The following is a 24,841-nucleotide window of genomic DNA, read 5'->3' as shown; positions in this document are numbered from 1 at the left end:
CAGCTCTTTCAAATTACTCTATCATAAATCTCAATATTTTTAAAGTAATGGAATATCTATATCAGATTTTATCTTTGAGAATTTGATGCACTGTATTAGCATAGGAACATAGGAAAAAAGTCTGTACTAGCTAAAAAAAAAGTAACCTAACAGCATTTCAATGAAATGAAAGCAGAAACTGAAATACATTGGAACAAATCAATACTTTTAAAATTCTAGCTAAAATAAATAGTTCTCGCTCAAGTAAGTTTCTGAAACTTAAAAGGCAGCAGATTGCAAAAGTTGGAGGTGGGCAGATAAAACAAATTTTGCACACTCTATTTTTCAATCAGAGGACAAGCCATTTCCCAGGCATGATTGTAAATGTTTTTAAAAATACTAGTAGCTTTTGCAGTAGAACTGTGTATTATTAAGACGCATAAACTGCTTATTTGAGTATTTTATATTTTTTCCAGCTCCGCTCCAAATGCATCATACACACTGCAGCTATCAGGTGACAGAAAACAAAATTAAGTTGTGCTTTATTGTACTTTCAGTTAGCATATCATTCCAGAGGTGCAGACAGAACCCTGCTCTCTCCCAGAATACCAAGACTGCCAGCTAAATGCCTTAATACAAGACAGTAACATAATTATTAATAAGAATCTACTGAAATACTACACGCCTTAGTCTGAAGAACAACCAGAGAGTAAGTTAGTAACACTAATAACCTTTTTTATGCCAAATAATTAACAGAGGTTTTAGTTATATTCTGTGTGATGAGGTTAAGCAAGTCTGTTGCTGCATTAGCTTTGGTGTCTTGAACCACATGCAATACGAACAACCACCTGTGTTCAACACTGTTTCTGGTTGAAAGATGAAAGTTTTACTATTTTGCCAAGAAATATTTTTGACTCCAAACCAGATGCTACGGCTTGGAGAGCTGACCAACTCTTGCATGGTCAGCTGCACTTTGGTCATCTGCTTCTGCCAGCAATTTAGTCATGATGGAATACTTTTCTAATTAAAAGTGTGTAATACTGGTATTATTAAAGATGAATTAAGTGCCAAATACATTTTGCAGCACGGAAACTATCCCCCAAAAATGTGTGTGGTTCATTCTCTCTAATTTTATGTGGAAACAGGAACTGATACATACGAGAAAGTAAACTTCACTACACATCTTGCACAAACATCAACCTTCTGTCTCTGGTCAACCTTCATTTCAGACTGTGGGTCCCTGGGTCAGAGCACCGTATTCAGCCTAGTTCAGGCGAAGCGTCTTGTTCCCAGTGCTGCTGGGGTGCTGCTGCCCGCACCCACTGGTGTGAAACGCCAGAGCCATCCCAGGGCTTTATCAGCGCCGCACACCTATTCAATGAGCTACCCAACTGCAGGGCCAACAAGGAATGGCTCGTGCGTAACCTCTCAATGACTTGGAGCACACGGGCCAAGGAGCCTGACCTACCCTTGCTATCCGTGGGCAGATCAGAACTGCCTGATGCCAGAAGTAGTAAGGTATACTGAGAAACAGTAAGAAGGATTTTCTAGAGACAAGTCACACCCCCCAGATACAGTGGGATGCAAATAGAAAAGTTTAGCATACATCGACAAGAATCATAATAATGCCTGGAAGTTTTTTGATGTATTAGTTTCATGCAGAGATGTATCCTCTACTCTAATCCAGTGTGATCATACTGTTTGTTACAATGGGTATTGGATTCATTTCTCCCCTTTTTTTCCTGTTGCTCAAATAATGCCAAGTATGTAATATTTAAGCGTTTAAAATGTATGTATGATGATCAATGAAAGGCCAGTATCAAACAAAATAAATAAAATAACCATTTTAAAACCCAGAAAAAGTTTGGTTTTACTAGATAAATTTCTGCTCCTTAGCATAATATAAAAATACAGTAATACAGGCAAATACTTCAAATTTATATAAAACAGTCTTTCAGAAAAGCTGTCCACAATCACAGAGTACACTCTTACAAATGCATTACTATGTACAAAGTAGAATAAAATGCTATGTAATAATTGGCTGTCTCTCATGCGTTGCTAGCCAGGCACTGAACACCACAAGATAACCTCTGAAGATTTTTTTTCACATAATAATCTTTGAAGTTGCATTTTTAATATTACTTTTTTTCCTTAAATTGTAACCAAGAGAGAGCTCTGCTTAGAACATTTAATGAGGAAAAATAAATTATTGCTAAATCTGACCTCTCCCTTTAAAACCCCATACTATGTACACCAAAAAAATCCCAACTCCAAAACCTATGTATGCCCAAGTCTCTCTCTCTTTTTTTTTTAAGTAAAAAAAAATTAAAAAAAAATCCCTTTATCTAGAAAGTCCTTTTGCTCTCTTATGGAAAATACTGCAAATACAGATCCTTTGTCAGTCCAGTCCTTTGTGTTGCTGGCAACACAACAGAAACAAGGCTAGAACTTTAGGCCAGGATTGCTTAGACATCATAGAAAAGGTAGAAGGCAGGTACTTGTTCTTCAGCTATCTGATTCACTGCAAGTCTTCTAAATGCTTGGGCCTGTACATTAGGGGCACAGCACGATGAGCAGGGAAGAGACAAATATAAGCAGCTGTAAAAGCAGTGTTGCCTGTCAATACCATCTCCCCAGAAAAGCTGGTCTAACTACACCAGTCTTCCTTTGAGATAAAATCCAGAGGCCAATAATTTGAACATTTCCACAGAAAATTTACTATGAAAATATCCTTTAGCTGTTCAACAGTCTTCACCACATTAGCTCAATTTATGCTTAAGTAAAATTTAGTATTTTATTCCTTTAGAAACTCTGAAAACAAATACTGAATTATTTTTACTTTGAAAAGCTTATTGCTGTAATAATCTCTAGTGTCTTGTGTTTCAGATTAATTATTTACAGAATGATGCCATGAAGTACACTGTAATTTATTTCTAGGAATTCCATTCCATTTCTTCCATTAAGAGATTTCCACTTCTACCTAACATTCAACCTTTGAATGAAAATAAATGACAATCACCTTTCACTTTCACACTTGTTGCTAAACATTTAAGCTTTATTTTCCATAAAGGAGAAGTCTTGATAAGTCAGAGGACGTGCATAGCTCACTAATATCTAAGCTGACAATTAAACAGGGAAAAATATTTGTTTTGTACTTTCAGGTTTCTTGATTCTCAATACCATATACATAAGGCATAAAGCTTCACAGGGGCACATACACCTAAAGATGCTTTCCTCGTGGTCCTAAACACGTGCTCCTCAAGTACCTGTAAACTCATGTGCTGGTAACCCATTTCTACTTTCTGAACTGCCAAGTACAGCTCAACGTCATATTAACTACGTGACTTACACAAATAAACAAAACATAGGAAGGATTGTATGACCCACACTGAAATATCAACTCTTCTAAAGCATTTGCCTGAAAATCCCACTGGTTGAAAAGATCCACTTGCATTTACAGCTCAGTATAAGTGATTATAGGACCTGTAGCTCAAAATTTAACTATCAGAAAAAGGCATGCCACATTCCAACTAATCACAAGGAAGGAGATGTCCTCACCTGAAGAACAGATAGAGACCGTTTCTCATCACAGGGACAAAAAGACTAGTGTCTCCAATTCGGTCATTCACTGTTGCCTTTTTCCTTTCTCCTAGGGTTGTACCAGACAACAAATAAGAGGCTTTCTGGGACGTGATCAGGAGCTTTATGTTACAATGGCCTATCTTGCAAATATATGCTTGGCCCAAATCCAGGAACAGGAATAACCATTAACAAGCCAGCGAGGTAACAGAAATCAAAAGCATGCCACAGCAGGTAAATCAAGAGCTGTAGAGCACTCTGCAAAGATTCCAGACAATGAGCACATTACCTGCGCTGCGTGTTATAGACCAACATGCTGAGCAACAACAGGAAGATGAGGTTCACAAGTTCAGAAGCTATGCAGTCTGCTGCCAGGAGTCAAGAGGGGTTTAAACCTCAGGTCTCTGGGCCAGGACACACCACCACACTACCTTCCAAATTCTTTTAGCTATCACCAGTGAACTGAGAAACAGTTCCACCAAGTACAGTGGGCGGAGTGGGCAATCAGGCTATATTGCTCCTTCTGCTCTAGCAGCTGAGTGTCTCCAAGACTGAGTCTCACCAGTGGAATGCTACTTTAGGGGGACAAAAGGGGATCTGACAGAGACATTAGTGCATATGCGAGGTTGACAGAAACAGACACTTGAGGGAAACTCCATTTTGTTCAGTAGAGCAAGGTCTTTCGATGTGTGGGATCCACTGCAGAACAGAGGGCATCCTACTATGGTTAGTAGAAATTCCATTTTTTTTTTTCTTATATGATTATCCTTCGATGTGGGGGGATTTTCCTCACCCCAACAATTTACAATGGAGCAAAGGAATTTGTACCAGTGATGAGTTAAGACATGCCAGAGAAGATAACTGTACCCAGGTTTCCGAGAAAAAGAGAGAAGAAATAAGGGCAGACATAACTTACAAATATTTATCAAAATACAATATTAAAAATAATATTAAAAAAAGGAGCCCTTAGATCTAGCTTTTCCTTTCCAGAAAACAAGGCAGTAATTATGGAAGGCACTTTGAAGGAAGGGAAAAAAAGGACGAAAAATTACTTGTCAATATGCAATTTTGATTGTCATTTTGGGAAACAGGTGAAGTTGTTCTTCCTGTTAAGACAAGGAGAAGACAGAAGAGGAGAAAAAGGGAGAATAAATAATAAGATACAACATTCATTAGATACAACATCGAGGCCCTCTGTCTTGAAAACTATTCTTATTTGGTTTTCAGGATTTTCATAGCAAAGTTACTTAGAAAACAAACAAACAACTTGAACACTGATGAAATACAAGTTCATTTTATAAAGGTTTTTAAAAGAATCATGGCCTGGCTAAGGCATGACAGACAGATACAATGCAACCTTCAGAATATCTTCAGTTGAGGCAAAATCTTGGGTGCAAAGCAAGCAGATGTGAAGTCACACAAACAAGAAATACAGATTAAATGGGAAGAGCTAATTGAAGAGAATAGCATAAGATTATGAGACATGGGTTGAATATTCAGTTGAACATTAGCCGCTGACTAGAAGTGATGTCTAAGATGCCCGTTAAAGAATGCTGCAGATGGACAGCCTACTGGCCAGATTCAATGCATCTAATTGTCAGGAGTAAAACACCCCAGAATTATCTGCACAGTTTTGAACCAAAACAGTGTTTACAGGAGGAAAAAGCAGACCTACAGACCTTGACAGAAAGATGAGAAGCAGCTGGATACAGGTAAAGTGTACCTCTACCATAAGCAAAATTACACAGGGCTACTTCCCCAGCTACAGGGGAGACATCACCACTATGGCTTTGTATGACCTGGCACGCAATCCCCCGCTTGGCTACTACATGACAGCTGTTTCTGAGAGAAACGCTCAGCTGCTCCACACTTGCATTGCTGGCTCTAATGGGGTTACATAAGTTTACAGGGCTCAGCAATCCAATTTCGTACATTGATATTACACCGTGCTCAACTACAGCTATTTTTAAGCAGTATATTACCCATGTGATTAAGAGACACTTAGATTTTTTAACTGTGTATAAATTTGCTTTCAGTGCCAAAGTGTAAAACCAACTTGCAGAGTAAGTTAAAATAGAGTTTAATGTAAGTTTAAATCTGATTATGACATCAGAAAAATTTTCATGATGACAGATTTCAATACAACCCAAGAACACATTGCAGAAAGACTGTTATGAATGAGGAAAAAAAAAGTTACAGAAAACCTTCAAAAGTTAAGTCAGAATGGAAGCAAATACCAGTAGAAAGTAGTTTAAGTGTTTTACAATATCTCCTTGGAAATCAGCATTTATTTTTCAACTTGGCCAATACCTGTAAATCAAGCTAAGAAGTCCTAAACCACTTACTTGCTTAATAGATAAGGGGAGCTCTGCTATACAAACGTTATCGAAATACAGTAGTTCTTTACAAAGCTTCTCAAACTACTTCTACGCTAAGACTTAAAAATTATTTGATTCATCCTAAGTCATCATCATTGTTTCAGAACTACATTACCAAAAAAAAAAAAAAAAAAATACAGATGCAGTATTTCCATCTGCTTTAGTTACCTGCTAGCCATAAGTTGCTCCTTTCCTTTTTTCAATTACTGTCTTTTGTACCATCAAATTAATGGTAATTCAAGACACAGTTAAGCTGGATTTTTTTTTCCATACTTCAGCTCGTTCAGAAATTTCCCTCCCTCTCTAAAGGATAACTAAAGGATGACTGATGAGAGTAAAGGATGAATAGAAGTTGAAATTTTCTGCAAAAATATTTCAACAAATCCATCGCACGTACAGATTAACTTAGAGTGAAAAAAAAATCATATAAAAGGAGTAAGATTAATCAGCTGATTCCATTTATTCTCTGAAAGCAAAGCTTAAGTTCCTCTGCTTTGCTGTAAAATCAATCTTTTTTTTGAAAGGGCCACTATAAAAATGTCTAACATAGTATCATTTATGTCAATATAATTGCTGTTTCAAATTTCCTATATTTTTGGGAAGACTTGGCTAAATTATTCTTCATACAATCACATCTGTACTTTCACCAACATTATTTTAATCAGAAATAAATAGTTAAGTCAGGTAGTTATTTGTACTAGATAGAAAAATATGTCACAAGACTCAAAATAATCCAGAGTCTAAAAAACTACTGTCATGTTTCCTTCAAAATCTATTTCCCTGCTTTATTATTCAAGCTGACTTTCATTACAATTCAAGACTAAAAACTTATTCTGAAGTCTTACTCTGTTCCACTTTCAAACCTAAACCCCTATTAACTTTTACCATCTCAAGTGTTATGTTTTTAACCATTCATTTTTCACTTGATGGTTGCCATGAAAAGCTGTCTGATCATTGACTGTTTTGGGATTTCTCCATACACGGACTAGCTAAAACCACATAGTTTTTAAATAACTAAGACTATGTAAGACAAGTTATCTTGCTTTTTAAGAACAAATAGTTTTGTGGAAGTACTCATTAATATTGAGTACATTAATAAAACTGAAGGTAGAATTAAAAATTGTAACTGTTTCGAATGAAAGGGATTTGGATTTTCTTTTATTTGGCAAGTGGGGAGCAGGGAAAGCAGGGGTGGTAGAGACAGAACAACAACTGTGGATATGTAAAGTAAAATGAAGCATCTCCATTTCTAAATCTGCTCTAGAGGATATCCAAAGTCATATTTCCGAGTGCGATCACCTGAAAACATCACAAGTATTTTTGGAAGAAATTGTAAATGAAGTTGATGCTAAAGAAAGGTGATTTCTTCTCTTCATTTGTTTATAAACCTGAAAGCAAGGCATAATCAGCATTATTGTCACTTATACATATTAATATTCATTCTTACTGAGGAGTCCTCAAGTGTTGAGCTGATGAAAACATTAGCAACAGGTTTCTTGTGTTCCATCTCCCCAAAGAAACGTCAGCACTGTATGACAAGCCAGAGCAAAGGTCTTCCCAGTTTCTCTTCCCCATCAAAAGAAAGTTCATTTCCACACTCTCTCTGCCTGTGGGTCTTATCCTCTCAATGCTTGATCTATTTCAATTCCTTTTTCCTCAAGAACTTCTTCAGATTCTACACAATTCCAGTATCTAGTGGTTTCTTGCAGCAGAAGAGACCAGTCAGAGGCTGCATGGTATAGTCTTGTCTATATAGCAAAAAAAAATTCCTCCCAGTGGTTTGAATGGCACACTGGAAAACAAGTCCATTTCTTGCTCATAATTGTCTCTCTAATTTCCAGGCTTGTTTAACAGAAGGAAAGGCACGGAGCCTTTCAAACAAATATGCAGCTATGCAGGAAAGAAACATTAGTGAAAAGCATATACTGCAAGACTCCCAATTCAGTATTTTTATCTACAGTGTTTTTTACTTTATGGAAGATGTTAACTACGAATCTTCTCTAGAAGTTTAATGGTAAATGCCAATTTTCCACAACGAAAAACGGAAACTCCATCCAGAAATCTGCATATTCAAGGAATTTTTAATAACTGTTGAAGAATTTGAGGCACTTCCTCAGAAGTATCATACTACCTTGAAGTAATTTCTCTTCCCTTTCTCTAGAAAAAACGACCCCGATTTAAAGAGAAGTAATGTTCAAACTAAGGATTGATCACTATGTTTCCACCTTTTTTTTTTTTTTGAGTTTATAGGGACAAAACCATAATGCAAGCAAAAGAAGGTGGCGCAGTTGCTTTTGTTGAAATCACACCACTTGACAGTCCAAGTTTATACTCAAAGCTCAGCCTGAGATGAATCTAGGACAACTTTGCAGTGGTCCACTAGGATACTTTCCAGTAACCTACAAGTATCTATCATACAATGAAAAACATAATTCCTAGCTACCTCTCAGTATTTACACAATACTGGCTGTTAGTTCTCTCCCTTCACACCAACTTCAATATTCGACACACTGTTATAGAAACAACACGTATACAGAACCATAGCAGGGTTGAGCGTGGAAGGTGCCTCTGGAGGTCATCTAGTCTAATTTCCCTGCTCAAAGTAGAGTCAGCTAGAACAGACCTTGCTCAAGTGGGTTTTGAATATCTCCAAAGAAGCAAACACTTGAACCTCTCTGGGTAACCTGTTACAGTGTTTGACCATCCTCACAGCAAAAGAAGTGTTTTCTTATGGTTAAATGGAATTTCTTACAGTTTACCTGGTGCCCATTGCCTTGTCTTTCCATGAAGCACCACTAATAATATGCCCGCGTAGACTTCTTTACTCCCTACCATCTGGTATACACACACATAAGATGCCCTTGAGCCTTCTCTTCTCCAGGCTAAACAGTTCCAGCTCTCTGCCTCTCTTAGTATGACAGATGGTCCAGTGCTTTAATCATCTCAGTGGTCTTTTGCTAGACTGCTCCAGTACATCCATGTCTCTCTTGTACTGGGGAGCCCAGAAGTGGACCCAGCACTCGAGGTGAGTCTCACCAATGCCAAGTAAAGAGGAAGGATTGCCTCCCTGGAGTTGCTGGCAATGCTCTTTCTAACACAGTCCCGTACACCGTTGGCCACCTTTGCCACAAAGGCACTTTGCTGGCTCATGTTCAACTTGTCGTCCATCAGGATTCCAAGGCCTTTTCTGAAAAGCTGCTTTCCAGCCAGTCAATCCCAATCATGTATTTGTTATTCTAGCCCAGATGCAGGACTTTGCATGAGGTTCCTGTCAGTGCATTTCTCTAGACTGTTCAGCTGTGAATAGCAGCATACCCATCTGTTTAATCAACAACTTGTCCCAGTTTTGTATTGTCTACAAACTTGCTGAGTGTGCATTCTGTCTCATCATCCAGGTCACTAACAAAGATGTTAAACAGTACTGTCCTCAATATCAGCCTCTAGGAGACCAGTCACTAATGGTGTACCCAACTGTGCTGCATGCTGCTGACCACAACACTAAGTCCAGCAGTTCAGCCAGTTTTCAGTCTACCTTAATGTCTACTTGTCTATGATACACCTTGAGAAAACATACAGGTATAAAACAAACAGCACTGAAGATGAGTCTCTAGCCTATCTATCAAGATATTTCAAGTTTGTGCAGTTTCTTCTACCACAGGTTTTCTGAACCATTCAATTAGAAAGAAAGAAAAAAAAAAAGAAAGAAGTATTATACATACTTTTGTGTTACTACTTAAGCAGGAAAATTGTAGTATTTCCATTAGAGATCTAGAAGAAAATTGATGTCCTGGTAAAAGCATACAGTTTTATTGCTCTGTGCTACAGCATCTCTTTTCCATTCCTCCCATTAAATACAGTAAGGGGAATCCTAGGACTCCTCAACCTGAGCATTCAGTTACCAGTCCAACACCTGTATTTTCTTCTTATGGTTATCCAGTTGGATCTCACCCTTCTGGAGAGCTACTCTAGTGAATGTTCTTAAAGAGCCATCCTATGCAATTGTAATGAGGCTTCTATTATTGCTTCTGTTCGGCAACTGGAATATGTGTTTATTTAAAGAGTACTTAGATTGTAACTATTTGCTAGATTTACCTCTTTTACAATACTTACTTTATTCTACATTAAATTGGAGACATTAACTCCTACTGTTTCAGCCATTCATTATACAAAAGTACACAGGATATCTACTTAGAATTTTTCACCTCCAACAAAAATTTCCCACACCTGACAAGGCAGCCAAATAAAGCTCCTTGTCAATACCTCAAGTTTTGGGCATGAAAACTGTCCTAAGAAAAGAAAACTGTGATATCCAATATGATAGAGAAAGAAGATTAAAGGAAAACCAAAAGTCTTCTTTCTCCAGCATATGTTAAAAAAATATTTTGAAAATTCAGCAGTTGAGAAAATAGTGACAATCTTAAATCAAGGAACACTTATAAATCACATAGAAGTAGACCTGTAAAAAAAAAAAATTTACTAAGCGCTTGTGTACAACTTCACATTAAATAATTAGCTCAAGGCCTCTGGCCTTGAGGTAGGTACAGGTCTCTATCATGCACATGTCAGTTTATATATATATTCATCTCTGAAGCAAGTGTGCCTAGTTCTGACTACTACTGTAAAAATCTCCATTTTTATACAAAAAAGGAAATTAAAAATTGAGCTAAGTTGATGGCTTATTGCAAAATACATGATTAGCGAAGAGAAAATTTAAGAATGATCCAAGTAAGCCATATACAGAGAACATATTCATAGCACACTGAGAAATTATTCTGAGGTACATTTTAAGACTATTCAATGTACAACGCAGCTTCAATACACCAGTTTTAATTCCACAGAATTATAAATGTCATCTTAACCTGTTAAGAGACAGTACATAAGAATTTGCTTTGCAGACTAAAACATTTAGTAGTAGACAACAAATTTGCTGAAGTTTTCAAATACTTTTTCAAAGTTAAATTTCAAATTTAGCTAGTAAATTGCATTTATGCTCTGGTTTGTTTGCTGTTTTGGTTGGTTTTTTTTTTTTTTTTTGTATAATAGCACTCTTAAAAAACAGTAAGCACAAGTATCTCCAGCAATTAATGCACTCCTCCTCTTGTAACATAGTCAAGAACGGTTGTACTAAAAAAGGACAGATTTTATACCTAGCTTTCCATTTTGCTTTTAGCAGACCCTCTCCCCAATTCCAATCTATATTTAAAAGAGAACTTCCATGGCTTTCTCACTATAGTTTAAGGGTTAGAAAGACTGTGTACTATACAGCTTCCAAAACAACATCTCTTCCATGAAAGTCTGAAGGTTATTTATGTTAAAGAAACATTAAAAATGAACAAGCTCAGTGCATACCAACAGATCTACATACATTTCAAAAATGTCTCCTTTTACAGATAAAAAAAATTGCTTGCATTTGTTAGTTTGCCATAGGATTTTCATTAAGTTCCTAATATACCTCTTATATTTTGGGCAGTCTTCACAGAACCAGGATATAAAATGCACTAGAACTCAGCGCAGAGTTTCCAATGAATTCATTGAAGTGCCACTGAAATGGAACATTAGTGATACATGTGTATCATAATAAAGAAGAAACATATCCCCCTAGCCCCAAACATAAACATTCTAAAAGGAAGCAAAAAGTAGTAATGGACTGATTACTGAAATATTAAATAAACATAAATCCCCTTGCACTTACCAGGAATTAGACTTACTTTCTACTCCATTACAAAAAAGCCAAGAACCAACACAAGCTAAAGAAACCCAATCACCTGAGTTTCTCACGCCACATAAGAAAAGAAAACTTTAGTTTCAATGCTTTGTGAACATCTGCAAGGAAAGCAATATAAGCTGCCTTACAATGTTCTTCAGCTACAATACACAGAAAATTTGTGTCTGGTAGTATCAGACTATACTTCAGAAAGCAAGATAAGAAATGAGCTGTTAATACTGAAGCTTTGTAAGCCATACTCCCCCCGTGCATCCTATACAACTTCAGAAGAAGTGAAACTTGCACTGTACGTTCAGCTTCCCCCCCATCCCAGTCAGCTTAGACTAGGCAAACACTATCTAAAAATAAGTTATTTACTGTACTACATGGTTTCTGTTTGAAAGCAATGTAGTTCTCTTCAGAAAGCAAGCATAAGGAAGGTATAAACTGAGTGAAAGTGTAAATGCCAGGAAATTCATCTCTTTCAACATCTGATACAGCCTACTGGGACTCTCAAATGGCAGGTAACACACCATTTAAATGCAAACACAAGTGTATAAGAAAAGACCAGCTATGCACTATACCCCTAAGTTGTCATGCAATAAATCAGTGACTTGAATTAGAAAGTCAGATTAATCAAATTATTTCAAGTATGCTCATTTTCACAGAGATTGGAAATTTCACTGTGATAAAAACAGACTTGCAAAAAAAAGCCTTTCACAGCTCCCTAATGAGCAGAATTAGCTTAGGTATTCATTTGGCATACAACTTGAATCAACTATTTCCTCCAGTTTACAGGCTGGTTTAGCATATACTTTCAACTGCAACTCAATGCCCTCCTACTGGGAGAGGTGTGGCAGTCCTGCCACCAACACCAAATCAAAGTCCCTTCTCAGTTCTGGAATGAGACTCTACTGGTCTGGTTACATCAGAAACAACCACTACAAATCTATAGTGCAGTTAACTTCAGGCAATTTCCCAAGACAGTTAAATCTTGAGAAGCATACTGATGGGGACAAAAATAAAAAAAGAATTTAAGAAAGAAAAAAGAGATTCAGTGACAGATGTACAAATCCCCCAATCTGCCTCCCGGTGAGAAAGAATCCCATTTACCCTCTAATCACCTATCTAGAATGTAGTTGACACATCTGCTATATGTTCAGACCTTAAAATGCTGCAAGGAAAACAAGACAGGCCAGAGGACTACTCCAAGTTGTGTTTTAGTGTTTGAGCTGCATTTCCTTACAGATTTATTTCTTGACTATTTGTGTATTTGACTTAAGCATTTCAAGTACAGAGATCCCTAGTGGAATTTAAGGTAGTATGTCTGTATTGCATCTGTTTGTGTGTATTTAGACTCTGTAACATTATACACTGGAAAGTTCTCAGAGCTAAGCAACTGGCTGCATTGAGGAGATAACAGTAGTTTTCCCTTGGCAAAAGAAACAAACAACACAGCAAGGATCTTCACTCTACAAGAATTGTTTCACATACAAACAAATGAATATTCTTTCAGCAGAGTGATATTAAGTTCAAAACTTCCAAAACAAAGAGTAGCAACACCTAAGTGGAGAAACAGGGTGAAAAAAATAGTCATCTTACAGACCTGTACCACTGCTTTTGATCAATCATCAAAATCACTGTTTTTAAGTAGTATGTAATTTCACAAAGTTATTTTGAGAACTATAAGGGTTTCTGAATTAAGATACTTTGGACAACATTCAGAAATAGAATACATATCTTTAATAAATTCTGTGACAAAAGTTTCCAACTTTTAAAAATCCTTGAAAAGTAAGAACAGAATTAAACCAAATATAAACCCTGAAAGAAATCATGAAGCTTTGCACTGTATATTCCCTAAGTCAATTTTAGGAAATCAAACTTGAACCCCTCTTTCAGAGTCTTGACAAGGTGAATAAAATGTTGCTGCTCATTTAAATATTCTCAAATACTTCTTAATTTGCTAACTGACAGAACTCCCTGGAAAATACTAGTGCTTATTTTTATTTTCACTTCTTTGTGTCAGGCTTTTGGGAAGCCACTACCAAATGGCATGGCACACAGTTTCAGATAAACAGTTCACTGCACCTTCATAGTGTTCAATGTAATAACTGCAATTGTCCAGTCCTTTGCATAGTCAGTGTGGTGAACTATCTAAGTTGGGCCTCTGACGAGCTCTTGCTAGTAGGGAAACGCACCACTCTGTGTAACAGCAAGTAAAACTTACTTGCTTTTGACATCAGTGCCAGTGAAGTGAAAACGTTGAGGGGGCCCTACGCTCAGAACCATGGAGAGCGACCGGAGCTCACCGGCCTCACGCCCGCGTCCAGCACCACGGAGAGCGGGCGGCGCGCACCCTCCCCAGCCTCCCGGGAGCGACACGGGCCGAGAGAGGAACCCACCGCAGCGGCAACACAACCGACAGGCAAAGCGTCAGGCGAGGCTCTGCTTCACAAGTCTTCGAAAGAGGCACGTACCACCTCAGACTTTACTAAAATATATCATGTTTTGATAAAAATCAGTTCTTGTAAATAAACCGGAGGCTACGCTCAAACTACTGCATTTTTATACTTGCCAGATGAGAGAATTTTCTTTTTTTTCCTGTACACTTAAACAAATTCTTACCTTTTCTATAAGAACCTATAAGAAACCCTTTTCTATACATGAGAACAGAAGAGGCTCCAGAATCAGTAGCAAATCTAGAGTCAAACAGGGCATGTCTGTCAGGACTTAAATAAGATTTTCTTTAAGGGGCCACATTTACCAGAATTTCATATAGGCACATACAGAAGCATCTATATTTACACCGAGAGGACATGTTACTTCCGTCTCCAACTTCGCAAACTGTAGTTTTCTGAAAGCAGAAAATTTAGTTTCCCTCAGGAACAGGGAGCATAGGCCCATAAGGGAAAAAAAAAAATAAATTGCCATTAGAGTAAGAAATCTAACACAAATAAGCTATGTAAAAAAAAGATCTGGGATTCAGAATATAGTTTATTGTGGAGTATCAACTCATAGCCATGGAAAATAATACAAACCAACAGAAGCTAAACTTGCTTCAGGCTCTTCACTTGTACAGAAGGTGCAACGATACTTAATATAGCACTGCCTGCACAAACACAAATGACAAGAATTACAACCTCAAGCATTAGACATTTGGAGGTAAGGTGGAATATACCCAATAGCCCAAATGGTCAATGGTCCACACTGTGGACTGAAAAGGTACACATGACAAAGTGTGAGGCAGAGCATGGAAATAAAGCAAGGCAAGACAAGAATCATGGGAGTAGACAGAATGGCCACAGAATGTTTCCAGACCAGCTCAAAGAATACAAACTGATCTTCATGTCAAAGTCCAGTCTATGTTTTAGGACACATTTTTGCAAATTCTCTCTCAGTATAAAGGTAAAAGGCCATATGCTTTTAAAAAGAAAGAAGAAAAAATAAAAAAAAGGACTGATTGATTTTAATGACATAGGAACTTCATGGAACTATAAGTTAACGCTATAATGTTAGATACAATATGGAAAGCTAGTGAACAACCCAACCAAAATAATGGATTGAAAATTTCAAATCAAGTGCTAGCACTCAGTGGCATGACATGAAATGTTGGTTTGGTTTTTTGTTTTACTAAGTAATGTAAGTAGCATACATTACTTATGTTGGCAACACAGGTTCACATTGGAAAGACCGACATACTTAGATTTTCAAGGTGTTTCAAAATTTTTTTAAGCCTGTAAACACATCCTTGTTTACTTACTACTACCAGCTACAAATAAACTGTAGTTTTTAAAGTGTGAAACCTATACTTAAAATTACACCAACAAATAAATATAAAAAAAAATATTCAAGTCCTTTTCCCTAATCTTTATTACAGAAATAATTTAACACTATTTTCATTTGTCATAATTTTAAAAGGACAAAGACAATCATAGGAGATACTGAAATACACTTTAGTACAACCTATCCAAACATATCAGCATCCATACTGCAAAATACTAGATCTGAGAAGGCACTGTCTGACACCCTTTACTAGAAGTTACAGCTTTCAGTCATGTTGTGAGCAAAACCATCGTGCAACCAAAAAACTCTGGTTTATAGCACACCTGTTTTCTAAACACATTAGAATTCAGGTTTCTAGAAATTAAGTTTTAGGAAACTGGCTGGAAAGATTACTTAAATCTTATAAAAATGAAAACAGAAAGCAAGTAATTTTTACAATCACCTCATACATCTTATAGCTAAAAGATTATCTTTCATTTAATGGTAGCATCTTGAACAAGAAGGACTTCATGAACTTTTTAGCAGTAGCTATTTTTAAAGGCTATCATTTTGAACCTAATCAAGTGACAACCTCAGCAAAAGGTTGTTCTTCCTCGCAGCCTTTTAGATTCAGTTAAAAAAGCCTGACCAAGGAAAAAGAACCAGGTAATATGCATTAAGGAGGACAAGATGGTGAATAGCTTTAGACTGGTTTTGTTTCTTGTGGTTATTTTCGGAATGCAATGTCTTCGGTTATTGGCATGACATCAGTCATCAGAAGAATACATAGAAGCATGGCGTACTACTGCCAAACTTGTATCAGCCAAGAGACATACACATCTGAACTCATAAGGTTATGTTGAGATTTGCCAGATTTATTTAGCAGTAAGCATTAATATAGTAAGAAAAAGTTCGTGACTATTTAAGGAAATGCCCCCCCTCACCCGACAGTTACCAGGAGAGTAAAACTTTCAATGGAGACTTGGAGAGTGTGGTGGGGAAACAGTAGCATCACTGACAAAATTACTATTTTTATTAAAGCCAGAGCCTGAGTTTCAAGAATAAAATATTGAAAGAATTTCAGGGGTTAGAAGCTACTTAAAGCTGGAAGTTACTGTACCAATACAATGACTTACGACAAATAGCATTTCTACACAGGTATTAAATGAAGCATTTGTCTAGTTGTACTTCTAGACATTAAGAAATAAAGTATATGTGACCAATAGGTTGCACGACAATATGGAAAAATCCAAATATAAACAATGCTGTTACTGAACACAGTTTTACAGTATTTGAAGAAAGTACAGAACCACTATGACTAAGATTAAATTCCAATTTGACTTTTTTAGAAAAAGTCGTAAGGGTCATCATTTTGAAAAAACTTCTTTGCACTTTCACGGTATTCCACATACCAAAAAAGACTATCTTCTGCTGATACATTTTTATGACAACTTGACAAATGAGAACTTCTTGCAGGACTAAATACTTCAAAGTGCTATCTCCATGCTAATTTACAAGTGTACAAAGAAATGAATCCATAAATACCTTGTACAATTACACAGAGTTCAACTGTTGATTTTCTTTTCCAAACATACATAAAAGTCTCTCCTGTTTACAACTTTTGCACCTGGAGGAAAGCGTTTCAGTATTATATTTTTAACTCTGAACTGGCACTTTCTTGATTGTATCCAAATCAATATAATAGCAAAAGCCTTCTTTCATAATGCAGTACTTATCTGAAAACTGTAACAGGAGCAGGAAAAAAAAAACCACAAAAAAATCAAACTAAATTTCAAATATTTCTTAATTTTTTTTCACAGAATTTGTATCACCATATGTAAAAAGCAGCTAAAGGTTGACAGATTTTAAACTTTATGGATGTTGTCATATTAGAACTCATTTATGGGCCTCATGTTCTTTCTTCTTTAGTTTTTAAATTCTAACGTGTTGGTAACATTGAACTTTGTACTAAAATCCTCATCTTTCAGGTTTTCTTTAAATATTTTTAATGCACTGCTGTATCAAATTTAGCAGCTGAAGTACATATCAGAGTGACAACATCTAACAGTTTTCCAGCTCCTTGTAATTCTATATTATTTAGTAATAGCAATAAATAAGAATAAGCATACAGCAAGAGGACACTTATTGAATCATAGAATCATTTAGGTTGGAAAAGACCCTTACGATCATTAAGTCCAACTACAAACCTAACACTGCCAAGTCCACTATTAAACCATGTCCTTAAGTACCACATCATATTATTCATCCTCTCCTCCAATTTCTTTGTCTCTTCATTTTGATTATTCTTTCGGATGTTTGTAAAATGTGAAAAGGAAAAAACCAAAACCCCAAAACAATCTCAGAGAAGCTAATACATGAACAAGCTCATTAAAGAGGCATTTTAGACTAGTAACTTATGTGAATGTGTGATCAGACAGTTTTTCAACAACATCACACTTCCAATTACACACACATGCAAAAAATATCTTTCGAACAGTAAGCTGTCAGTGGTGTCAGAACTCCAAGTTAGTAGTCAACCATTAAGATTGTGCGTGTGGAAAGGAATTTCATTTGAGTAAATTTTTTTTTATATTAAAAATATTTCATTCTTGTCCCACTTCTCTCTTTCTTCTTGTTGTCTTGTGACAAAAGACTGTAAAGACATTGACCTAATTCACACATACCGAAACACTGAGCTCTAAAATATTTCCATATCAGGTCCACATAGCACCCCTGTAGTCTCACCTTCTAGGTGTGCAGTGATAATGAATGGAAGAACCATTTGAGGGATACAAGGTCCTGAGGTCTTCAAAGTAGCAGAGTAATTAACTTTTTTCCAACTAGTCCTGATTCAGAAAAAAAACAGCATTAAATAAGAGTTCCCAGACTTCATATCAGGACTGTCAACTTTTTTTTTTTTTTTAATAAGATCCCCAATGTCTTCTTTCAGAGACAAATAGCATATTAACTAAAACACAAAATTCCCTAATTTTATGTCCTACAAAACATGGAAGGTAAGAAAGACCTCTTCAGGTCTAAATTAGAAGCCACAGCTGCTTTAAAGCAATTCTAAGTGCTTCAGCAAGCAAGTATTCAGATAAAGACAATATCTGCTGATTTTATTTAAGGTCTGAAGATTTTGAAAGACTGAAAGCTCTACTTACTTTTTCTGAACTATATCAGATGGTATTAAAGACAGGCCATTTTTACCCAGTCCCATCTTCGTCCTTGTACCATCATGGGTACAGAAGACTTCTTTGAATATCCCTTGCTAAGGCCATAACTACTGCAGAATGAGGACAGTCAGAACACCACATGGACAGAGTGAGAAAGGGAAGATGGAGAGACTATACTAGTATGATTAAAAATCTTAAGATACTTGCTTCAGAAACATTGTATGTCACTTTCTCAGTTCCTACCTTCAGTCTCTCCCTCCTTACATGACTTACTTCAGCTATCTTCAGAATAATTAACACAAACCAAAATTAAATATCTTAAGAGAAATGTAAAAGAATTTAATATCTAATACTACATTTTCATATCTTCTAGTCCCTGAAAACTATTTTTATGTAATAACAAAACATACCATTTATTCCCACATTACCAGTCAGACGCGAACACCAAGATTTTGCCATGCGAGTACGTAGTCAAATCACACCCGGCTCAGTTTCATTTCTTTTCATGAAATCCTAGAACTGCTAGCAAACACTGGCCTGCTGCCAATGTTAACACACATCGGAGAGATGACATAAGGTTGCTTGAAAAACTAAATCCCAAGTTTTTACAAAACTGTAAATGGCATCAACCACCACATGATGACAGCTAACATCAAAACAGCTCTACAGGGTTTTATAGATTCTCGATTCTTCTCTATTTTTAAGGGCTCTTCTTTTAAGTTTTCTTATAATCCTATACACAATGAACCTTTTGCAAGAAGTTTAGTTGTTTTGTTTCCTGAGGCAGAATACTACCAAATAAAAACTGACAAAGTTTCACTGGAAACTTTTTGTTAAGTGTTATTAATGCGAGTTAAACCCTATAGCTCATACTTCCATAGCACTGTATTCTGTGACAGCTGTGGGAGACCTTTAACCATCCCAGCAAAAAAGTCAACACAATAAGAAGCATAAGCATCTGAATTAAACAGCATCAAATCTGCTCTTTGTTCTTTGAAATAAATTTATTATCTACACCCCGAAGCAACTCACTGGACTAACTACTACATTAGCATCTATTCTCTAAGTACTTCTCTCTAATGCAAGAAGACAGAAAGGAAAACAAAGGAGAAACTGGAGGGGGGTGTTATTTTTTTTAAAAGCAGTTTCCCAAATTTGCACAACAAGCTCACAGCAGAGTTCAGAACAGAACTCTGGTCTCAGGAGTTCCAGATTCTAGTTTCTTGTTTACTGAAGTATGGTGTGTCTTGGATAACTCTGTTGTCTTAGTCTTTGAACTAGCTGAGTTTTCTGGAACCTTTCCAGAACTGAACTATCCAGTGCTACACCTGTACCAAGGGAAAACATCTGAGTTCTGTACCATTTTTTCTTTTTATTAAATAGATAGAAACAATCACCGTAGGGTACGTATCATCTGCATAGCACTTACAGACTCTTCTTCCAGTTAACGTAAAATTTCTGCAACTTATATTGTGCAACCAAATCAATGCTGAAGACTCTCATTGCATAATCCCAGTGTGGATCATGCAATTCTTCCATAAAAGTCAAAGATTTACAATGTCAGCAAGCTTGTACAACAGACTTTGCAGACACATTTAGGATACAGATTTCTCAATCAAAGGCTCAAGCTGCAAGATACTACACAAAAAGTAAAAAAAAAAAGCCAAACAAACCACCAAAACAAACACTTGAACTTGAACTCTTCCGGCAATTGTAAAAACCAATCCCACTCTCCCCTACTGATACATAGCATCAGCTTGCTTTTTGCTTTCTATTCCAGTTGTCTTATGCAAACTAATTAAATATATATGCGTATTTTTATCTGCAGCAGGCATAATTCAACACTGCATTAGCACTCCAGCATGCAGCAGTATAAACACATGTATGCAATCTTATAATCGCACTTTATTTCTTGCTGGCTTTAATCTTTGTGTCAGATGCTACTTTATCCCCAAGCTGCTACACAAATTTTTCAAAACGCGTAAAAACAAGGAGCTTATACTGAAGAGGAAGACCTAAAATTGCTACAGTTACAATTTACCACAGTCTTTAAACATGACATGGAGTATCATCTTATTTTTTAAAGTTGCATTTGTAACGACTTCTTTTGCCTTCCCCTGTGAATTAACCACATTAAAGTTAAATCAAGCAAGTCCCCCCCCAAAAATAAAAATATACTTAAGGACTTCAGAGCTGCTGTGCTTAGTGAAATGGATTTGCATCCTATTTTGCTTCACTCTGAATTACTGATTAAATTTGGTTATTAAACAAATTTCACCTTTTTCCTTGTGTTCCTGTATTGTTTTGACTGGAACATCAGATTCTCTTTAAGTAATGTGAAAGTATAACAAAGGGATCCTAATTTTGGAATTTTACATTCACTTCATGAGTGACCTGCATCTTCTGCAGGGAAAGCATTTTCTTCTGCTGCTACTCACGGCTCGCAACACAAACTGTACAAGGATAGGCAAAAATAAACTATTGAGTCGCATTTCTTTTGTTAGAAGACAGCAGCTGTCTGGATAACTTAACTATGTGTATCCCTTTGGCAATGCCCTATGCATATTTAGATTTCCTTTTCCTGTGCTATATTGGTGGGTTTGTTTTGACCTGGTAAAGTGCCTGACTTCAGCCCTAAATCCATTGAGAGACTTAATGTATCTTCAAAGCAGTCTTAAAGAAGAACTGGAAGACAAAAAGTAAATAAATGAGGAAAACAGTTGGAAGGTGTTTTATATATAAGACATTCAACAATTTGAGAAGCACAATTAAGAAGTGATATTCTTAATAAGAAGTTCCTAGATTACTGAAAAGGAAAACTATACATATTAAGTCAGTAAGCATTTGACAAAGAACAGCAGAATTTGGTCAAAAGACCTTCACAGAAATATCCTAATATTTTCTCTTTGCAGCAGCTCATTCCCAGAAATCTTCTGCAAAGTGAAGTTAATTCTTCTCTGACAGTTAAGCTCCTTGTAGAAGCACATAGTTTACAGTTGTTTTAAAACAGACAAGCAGAAGACAATTCATAGCTCTTATCTGGCACTACTCTGAACTCTTTGGCAAGACAGATGTGCACAATTTCTAGAATTTTAGAAGAACTTTACTATGGATCATAAAAAAAAAACCCATGAAAAAACCCCAGTATCTACTTTCACTCTCTTCATGTTTTCCAACACAGAAGTTCAAAATATTCCAGCATCACGTATTTAAATCCATATTTAACTCACATGCTCCTCAAGATATCTGGCACATAACAGACAGCACAGGGCACATGCCCAGTGATGTGGAACACATGGGTATACACAAATGACTTCGTAACAGAAGTGGAACACTGTTTCTGAAATCAGCTATAAACTGCTGGGTAATTTCCTAGAGAAAGGCAGGGAAATATATCAAAGGACACATACACACAAATAAAAATTATTCTTTGAAATTATTGTTTTGCATATGCACTAGGCCTTAAGGTAAGTCTAAAATACATTTACAGCCTCCAGGTGCTTTTTGCACCTTTCAGGAAGCACAAGTCTGTAGTAATATCTTTAATATTTTAATTCATTATTTGTATGCCAACGAGATTCTTCAGCTTATTTTAATTCTGCTTTCCTCCTTATGAAACTACAATTTTAGTCCCACTGATGTTAACACGTAAAGAAATTGGACTATGAATTCAGAGATGAGACAATATACCCCTCAGTCATTAGTTTTCCAATACATTAAGGTGCACAGTATGCCACGATAATTACTATTTTTAATTGGTCGACAGTGCATTAACTATGCATAAATATGATCCGTCTCCCCTGCGAGTCTGCCAGCAGCCTTCATTCTCTTCAGCCTCAGCTCCAACGAAATGTCACCTTCATCCATTTTAGCATGCAATCGAAGAATACTAGCAGTTCCTACAACGCTTTTAAGTTACCTTTAAATGTTTTAGCCATGTAATTCTCGGCAGAAATTAATTCTCCTGCTTTCTCTTTAACAAAGATAATCTGCCTTTCGTTCCCCAGCAGCGCTGTGCACCTACGGCTTGAGCATCATACAAGGGAGACTACAGCACCAAAGCATCTTTTAAGTTATTCCGAGTAAATCATAGCTACAATCACATCGCAAACAAGGGGCCTACCAGCCTTTACAACACGCTGGTAAAGCGCCTTGTAGCTTGACTCCAGCCTTTAGCAAAAACACAAAGTATTTTTTGTACTGGGAATGACATGGTGAAACCCGCTCAATCGGCAACAGAAGACGGGAGATGTTCTCCCGCTTCGCCCTCGCCACCCGAGGCGTTTCAGAGACCGCCAGGCACCTGAGACACCAGCCCTTCCCTTCAGCAAAAGGCAAGCGAACACCGCCCGGCTCTCTCCGTCCCACACGGCCCAGAGCACGGCTGCCGGCGGGGCTGGCAGGGCAGCCCGGCCCGCCGGCCGCGGCCCCTCACCTTGGTCAGCTGCGCGATCTTCTTGCTCATCTTGAAGTGCAGGTCCGGGCTGTGCTCGGCGCCCGGCCCCGCCGGGGCTGACCCCGAGCCGGGCTTCCCCGCGCAGGGCGCCGAGCCGCCGCCGCCGCCGCCGTAGCTGTGCTGCCAGCCCATCCCCGGGGTCGCCATCTTCGCAGCCCGGACCCCGCCGCCGCCGCCGCTCGGGCCCCGCCGGCACCGGCCCGACCGGGGAGCCGCGCCGAGGGCGGCCCGGCCGCGAACCGCTGCCGAGGCGGCTGCTCCCGGGCTGCGGCCTCAGCCCCTGGGGGCGTCGGGGCGGGGAGGGCCGGCTGGGGCCGGGCCGGGCCCTAGGGCGGCGAGCGGCCGTGCCCGGTTCCCGGAGCTGCCGCCGGGCTGGTTACGCCGCGCGGCGCCGCGTCACTCTCCGGCCCCGCCTCCGGAGCGGCTGGGGCCGCGCGCGCCGCCCAGTGACCGAGGGCGCTCGCCGGCCCGGGGGAATGGGGGGGGCTGGTCCGCCCCTCCCGGGCCCGGGCCGGGCGGGGTGTGGGTGCGAGGCCGGGCCGCCCCCGGCCTTTCCACACGGAGAGGCCTGGGGATGCCGCGGGCGCGGGTGGCCGGGGGTACCGCGGCCCGGTGCGCGGGAGCGAGCAGCCTGGGGGGTGTCGCCGGTCCCGCGTACCCCCGCCCTCTCCCTCGCGGCAGTAGGCGGCAGGGCCGAGCGGCGCCGCGGCAGGCGGTGAGCCCGGTAAGCGCCGGGCGGCACCGTTCCCGCAGGCTTGGGGGGGAGGGAGCGCCGGGGTGCTCGCAGGCCGCGGGGTGAGCGGGCCGGCGGCCGGGCGGCCTCCGACCGTGCTGAGGGTACGGGCAGAGGTACCTGCCAGAAGGGCCCTTTGCTAGGCTCTGGCCCTGCCAGAGTGTGTACGTATGAATGGGGCTGGACACCTTTGGTTTCCTGATTAACAGCCCCTGCACGCATCTTTCAAAGAGTCCTTGGTACTCCCTGTGGAGTAGTTTATCTTTTTACTGCTTCTTTTTTTTTCTGCTCTAAAAATCTCTTCTTTGCCTCCACTCTTTGTAGGCAGACGGAAATAGGAAGGAGGAAAGCTGCAAAAATACATGGCTACGTCTGTTGTTCTCGACAAGGATGTCGAGAAGAGCCTTACTCAGAATTTGCAAAGGAGAGAAATAGGTGGAATAGTAAATTACAAGAAGAGATCCATATTGCATAGCAATGTCTCACTTGCTAGAGTGAGATTCATGCTAATACAGTACGATAAATAGCCAACCCAACACAAACTGCCAGTGCAAGCCTGAGGTCACAGGGCAAATGAGATTCTGTGGTAGAGCACTGACCAGAAGGTACACTAAGATGTTGCTACTGTCGTACAGATCGTTTGTGAGAGCACATGAGAAATAATTGCATTGGGGTCTGGGGTTTGTAATTCCCATGTGCCAACACACTGGAGAGGTGTTGGGGGAAAAAGAAGGACCAGAAGAACTACAGAAGTTCTGGAAAAAGTGTGTTATATCAAAAGATGTAATAAACTATGTTGAATAACAAGGAGTCTAAGTGATTTAATCCCGGTCTTTACATAGCTGTCTTGCCTTAAGTTCAGAATTTGCATTGTTCAGGAAATTCTGACGCTGGTTTTTGGGTTTTTTTTTCACTTCTGAAGTGGCCTATTCTGGCAACAAAGGCCAGATGTTGCCTACCCAGGCAGTGATTCATACAGATGAAATACAAGGGGAAGAAAGAATATTAGGAGCATCTGTATCAAATCTGTGTCCATAGATGACATCCACGAATAGCACACATGCTGTTAATTCT

The 24,841-nt window shown here is 38.7% G+C and overlaps 1 protein-coding gene across 1 annotated transcript in view; it reads right to left on the bottom strand.

Annotated features, from left to right (window-relative positions):
* FAM184A (family with sequence similarity 184 member A) overlaps window positions 1-23,190 on the bottom strand; it is a 74,522-nt gene extending 51,332 nt beyond the window's left edge. The window contains exon 1 of the mRNA XM_075414152.1: window positions 23,014-23,190. Coding sequence (XP_075270267.1) covers window positions 23,014-23,181 — 168 coding nt within the window. The 5' untranslated portion in view covers window positions 23,182-23,190. The remainder of the gene's footprint in view (window positions 1-23,013) is intronic.
* Between the last annotated feature and the right edge of the window lie 1,651 nt (window positions 23,191-24,841).

Source organism: Opisthocomus hoazin, chromosome 2, assembly GCF_030867145.1.
Source record: "Opisthocomus hoazin isolate bOpiHoa1 chromosome 2, bOpiHoa1.hap1, whole genome shotgun sequence".
Classification (NCBI taxonomy): domain Eukaryota; kingdom Metazoa; phylum Chordata; class Aves; order Opisthocomiformes; family Opisthocomidae; genus Opisthocomus; species Opisthocomus hoazin.
Note: the sequence above shows the minus strand (reverse complement) of the source record. Positions and strands in the feature narration are given on the sequence as shown.